At 45.3% G+C, this 6,000-nt stretch overlaps 1 protein-coding gene across 1 annotated transcript in view; it reads left to right on the top strand.

The window, feature by feature from the left end:
• Window positions 1–801: 801 nt before the first annotated feature.
• FGF10 (fibroblast growth factor 10) overlaps window positions 802–6,000 on the top strand; it is a gene marked incomplete at its 5' end in the record, with an annotated part of 80,571 nt that continues 75,372 nt past the window's right edge. Inside the window, one exon of the mRNA XM_081090216.1 lies at window positions 802–1,180. Coding sequence (XP_080946342.1) covers window positions 802–1,180 — 379 coding nt within the window. The remainder of the gene's footprint in view (window positions 1,181–6,000) is intronic.

Below are 6,000 nucleotides of genomic sequence, written 5' to 3'. Positions count from 1 at the left end.
CCTCTCCACCCTGCAAATGAGGTTTGACCAGCAGAGGCAGAGCCCCCCTCTGGCTCAGAATCCCTGACATTTCGACTCGGCTTCAACCTGTTTACAAGCCGGCTCTGCAGAGGAGGGGGGAGGGCCACGGGGCTCAACAAAACACCACCGCCGTCCCCCCGAACAAGAAGCGACTTTCTGCGCGCTTCCCATCCACCGGCGCCGCCAAAAAGAGAAAGCGAGAGGGAGCAGCACCGGCGGCGAGGCGAGCGAGCGGGCGCCGGCCCCCAGCGCTGACACCCGGAGGCGCGCGCGGTGCTGCCGTCTAGGGGCTGGGCTCCGCGGACAGGGGCCCGAGGGCGCGTCCCGGGCGCGCAGGCTCTCCCCAGCCTCCCCCCGGCCCCGTGGGTTTTGTTCACCGGCTGTCATCTGTTTTTTTTAGACTGTTTTTTTTTTTCCATCTAACATGGTGAAGCAAGGAGTGAAGAGGAGAACAAAGTAACTCCTGGGGGAGTGAAGGTCGCTGGGGACCAAGAGCACCCGCGCCACTGCGGCCACCCACGGCCACGCTTCCCCCGGGGACGGCAGGGGCGCGCGGCGGCGGCGGAGCCCGAGGGGACCGGGACGGGGGCGAGGAGAGGCGGCGGCCCTTGCGAGGAGTTATGGATGGTGGTGCATTCAGTTCTGGCCAGATCCGCTCCCGGAGGAGGCAGCTAAGCGGCGGCCGCCACCTCCAGCTGTCTCCCTGCCTCGCACCGGGTCTCACCCTTCCAGCATGTTCCTTCTGATAAGCCCCTTCCCAGCGCCGCGAGTTCCAGTACAATGTGGAAATGGGAACTGACACATGGTGCCTCCGCCTCGCCCCACCTGCCCGGCCGCTGCTGCTGCTGCTTCTTGCTGCTCTTCCTGGTGTCTTCCGTCCCCGCCACCTGCCAAGCCCTTGGGCAGGACATGGTGCCACCAGAGGCCACCAACTCGTCTTCTTCGTCCTCCTCCTTCTCCTCCTCTTCCTCCTCCTCCTCCTCCTCCTCCTCGTCCTCCTCCTTCTCCTCTCCTCCCAGTGCGGGGAGGCATGTGCGGAGCTACAACCACCTCCAAGGCGATGTCCGCTGGAGAAAGCTCTTCTCCTTCACCAAGTACTTTCTCAAGATCGAGAAGAACGGGAAGGTCAGCGGGACCAAGAAGGAGAACTGCCCCTACAGTAAGTAACCAGGCGCGCTGTCTCCCTCCGTCACCCACCCCCACCCGCGGGGGGAAATCTGTTCCAGATGTGGCCAGCTAAATATTTACGTCCCCAACCCCTGTAAAATGATTAAGTGGGATACTTTCACACTAAATCACACCCCCCCCCCCCGCCCCGTGTATACATTGTGCTGCCTCACCCCTCCCCGCGGGGATCCCTCCACACACACCCCCACGCCTGGTCACCCTACACGCCCTGTCTCTGGGCTCGTCACCGGGTGGACACCCGGGAGTTGTTGCTGCGCACGGATGCCCCTGTCTGTCTCCATCGCCCTGCCCTACCTCACCCCAAGGTCCCCTTCCCCTCCCTGCTGGAAATGGCTCAAGTAAACACTGTGTTTCTTTTCGCTGGCAATCTTATGAAGAGTTTTGGGACAGTTTCCTCAAGCTGAAAAGAATTAGCTGCTGACAATTATCCGGGTTTTATGGAAACTTTATTTAAGAAAGAAAAGTCCATTGCCCTTGCTCCTACCCCCATCCCGTTACCCACCATCTCTCTAGATAGGAGCGGTAGCATTTTTCTGGCTTTGATTTTTTTTTGGGGGGGGGGGTGGGGGGAGCGGGGGTGTCGCCCATGTTGCCTTGAGTGATTGCAGTCCATGAAGTTGGCTTTTCCGGCACTACCGCTATTAGTCCCGGGCCTGCCTTCTCTCCGGGTAACATGATGCTCATGTCTGCGTTGTCAATAGCATATGCGCTGCTTTGTGGTGTCCTGTTGTACTGTTTCTTCTGAAACCTCTCATATTGCAGAGCCCGACTACTACAGCCTTGCGAACATCTGGGGCTGGATTCGCACAGACCTCACACAAATTCCATTGTCATCCTTCTATTTTCAAAGTAAAAGTCATAAGTCCGTTTCCATGGCTGTCGTTTATCCCCTAGCTAGGATGAGGTTTTTCTCCTTAGCGCACATTATTCCCTGGATGTCTGGATTTCTTTCCCTCCCCCCCCCCTTTCTTTCTTTCCTCCCTTAGCTCTTGTTCTTTCTTTCTTGCAGGGGTGTGGGCCGGGAGGGGGCGGGAGAAGGACTAGAGGAGAGTGGATATTGTGTCTCTTCTTGAATCAGTCCAGCAAAGCAGATTACTCTGTTGGCTTCCTTTCCTAGTTACTTTCAAGTGGTGAGACTTATTCATCCTCTATTGATGGCCTTTTGAAAGGATCCTCAGGCTATGTAATGGCGCACTGAAGACAGTAGACAAAGACGTTTGAACATCTTTAATGACCATTTAGCCTTATCTCCATGGTACTCTCAAGTCACCTTTCTAAAGGGACCTTTTTGTGTCAGTTGTTTGGGAATTTGAAACATTATTTGCCAGCTGACTTAAATTCGTGGGTCATACATTTCAAGATTCCTTGGCCCAGAAAGTATCTGGTAGGAATGGGGAAAGATAGTTAACCAGAACTTAGCATTTTCTTTTTAAACAAAGATGGACAAGAATGAAGACTTAGTTTTCTTGTTTGGGGACTCACATACATTCAACATTAACTTCTATTCCTCCTCAGCTGCTGCTTCCATTTACTAAAATTAGCAATATGTTTACAAGTAATGATATTTGTAGAAGGATTCTTAAGTGTTCCATTTTATGTTTAATACTAAAGATGCTAAAAGCCCATTGCCTATATATTTTTTCATTCTGATTTATAGAGAGCAGGTGGAATAATGTCACTTATGATAGACTTTTTTTCAATTGTTACCTGAATTAACTAGAAACTATATATGCATGTTTTAGTTGATGAAAATTTAATTCCTTTGTTGACTTCTAAAACAATAGTTGTGCTGTCATCTAGGTAGGACCAGGGGGAAGAAGTGGTCCAAACAGTTACTGAGGAGTGAGCTGAGAAGTCAAAATAAATAATATTCATGGCCTGAAATTCCTCTTCATATTTTTACTTCAGGAAGATAACTCAAAGAAATATCAGACAATTTTAGACTGCTACCCTTGAGCAAACTTTCTTCCTCCTCCTCCTCCTCCTCCTCCTCCTCCTCCTCCTCCTCCTCCCCCTCCTCCTCCTTCTTCTTCTTCTTCTTCTTCTTCTTCTTCTTCTTCTTCTTCTTCTTCTTCTTCTTCTTCTGACACTAACTTGATTTTGCTATTGCTATATTTTAAGTGCCTTTATGATGTGATGCAAGGACCAACCCACACTAGCTTAGTTATGCAACTTAAATGACTATTTTCTGAAATAATGATCACTGTGTGATTAATGGTTTAGTGAAATGATTTCCAGAGTACAGGTTGAATTATATTTTTATAGTAAAGAATTATCTACAAAGAGAAAAGGATACAACTTCATTGCATAGAAACGAGTGTGGAAATGTTTTATTCTAACTGTCCAAATATATTAATATCTCTTCCAAATGATAAAGTATACTCATAGCCCTTGTGAAAATTAAAGCATCCTATGTCATAATGCAGTCTTAATCAGTGGTTGAAAATGAAAGGGGGGGCGGGTCTTACTCTGTTAAATAAAGCCATAAATAATTTAGGCTTTCCAAGAACATCTGTATGAAGACATAGCACGTGAAAAGTAGAGGTTGGGAAAGCCTTAATTTCACATGTGGCCAGGTAATCAGAATGCTGCTACAAATCCCAGCTGGACTGATTCAGCTGAACTACATGGTATCATTAAGATATTGTCTAAATGTTGCATAATTATATGTGAACAAACTTTTGCAATGCCTACAGGGTAACCAGCCAGCCAGCCCAGCAAATGGTAGCCTGTTAAATATTAGGGTATCTAACCTCTGAAGAGTGTCAGTTCCTTGTCCAAAAACCACATTTCAGTAACATTTTCCTAAGCAAGTTATTAATTATTCTCAACACACAAAGCTGTTCTTTTGAGGTTTGCTTATTTGAAGCTTAATTTTCTTTGTTACTTTTGACCCTAATGTTAAGGCTGCTAAAATACAGTAACAGCTTATCTAAGAGGTTACATGTTTGTGATGTCCTGGATAATTAAACAACCGTTTTACTGGCTTGTTGCCAGCAAAATGCTAACAAAAGGGAAGTAAGGGAATCACCCTTAAGCATTGCAAAATCAATTTTAGCTTCTACCTCCAAAGCTGGATCCCAGAATTTAGATGGTTCTAAAAATATTATATGTGCTAAAGAAATTCTTCTCAATTTGGGTGATAATTATAATGGGGGGGGGGTATTTTCTTTTCTTTTTGGCCACTTAGGATAGCAGAATGAAGGAGAGCAGAGATGAATTATGTTTCTCCTGTTAGAAGTCTGAGAAAGCTTGAATAATTTAGAATAGCTGTGGTGTATCTGTCACTAGACATGCTCAGGCTCATTTAGGTTTGTTTTATCAGTCTTTACATCTAGAGCTTTGCCCTTGAAACATTACCACTCGGCTCCAGTTCTGGCCTCCTGGAAAGGCTGGATACAGCTGTTAGGTACCCTTGCAACTGGGACTGGTGGACTTATTTCTGGACATAAATAAAACAGCTGTGGCCTGCTCCCATGGTTGTCACTTGCAGAAAAGGGGAGTCTAGTGTAAAGAAAATGAACCCTAGATATGAGACAGTGAATGATGGATATTCTCAAAATGGAATATGAGCCCTTCCAGAAAAGGAATATGGGATACAATAGAAAAATCCGTATGCACTGACTGTGTAGTATGTGCCCTATTTCTTTAAGTCTATATATCATTTAACACTCATAATAGTCCTATGATTTAAATATAACTACACACATTTTTTGAATATGAAAACTAAGCCTGAATAAAAGTAAATTACCCAAGGTCGTCAACTTGAAATTGGCAGAGCTGGGATTCAAGTCTATTGGGTTATATCCCTCCTTGTTTTTTCTACCTCTCTGCTACTAAAAACACTGATAACAACATATTAGAATTAGACACCCCAGACCCTAAAAAGCAAATTACCCAAAAACGTAATTGCTATGAATACCTACGGTTCTCCAGAGTGAAATAGGAACGGTAGTAAAATGATGGTGGAACCGAAATGAACTACATCAAAGGCATCACTGCAGGTGGCTCCCTGGTATCAGGCTCTGTTAGGGCATCCTCCAGGTGAAATGCCCTTTTTGATACTATGCTTGGGAATATAATTGCTTCTGGGTACACAAAATACACATACATCAATCTCACTCATTTCAACAGAGGGCATTAGAAATACATGACTACTTAAGAAAACTCCATGAATGTCATTGTATGTAGTAATTGTTTACAGCTGAGGGCCAAATGTTTAATTGCTTCCATGTGTAATAAAATAATTTGATTGTAAATACCAGTATAAAATTGGGCTGCTGCAGAAACGTTGGGTATATGACCCTAAAGCAGCGGTTCTCAACCTGTGGGTCGCCAACCTGTGGGTCGCCAACCTGTGGGTCGTGACCCTTTAGGGGCCGAACGACCCTTTCACAGGGGTCGCCTAAGGCCATCAGAAAACACATATATAATTACATATTGTTTTTGTGATTCATCACTATGCTTTAATTATGTTCAACTTGTAACAATGAAAATACATCCTGCATATCAGATATTTACATTACGATTCATAACAGTAGCAAAATTACAGTTATGAAGTGGCAACGAAAATGATTTTCGTTATGGTTGGGGGTCACCACAACATGAGGAACTGTATTAAAGGGTCATAGCATTAGGAAGGTTGAGAACCACTGCTTTAAAGGGAGGAAATCTTAAGAGTCCTGAAGATAGATAGATAGATAAATAGATGATTAGATAGATAGATGATAGATAGATAATAGGTAGATAGAAAAAGCTTTTAAATGAGTGTGCAAATCAAAAAGGCACTTT

This window comes from Myotis nattereri, assembly GCF_964212035.1.
Source record: "Myotis nattereri genome assembly, chromosome: 4".
Lineage (NCBI taxonomy): Eukaryota > Metazoa > Chordata > Mammalia > Chiroptera > Vespertilionidae > Myotis > Myotis nattereri.
Note: the sequence above shows the minus strand (reverse complement) of the source record. Positions and strands in the feature narration are given on the sequence as shown.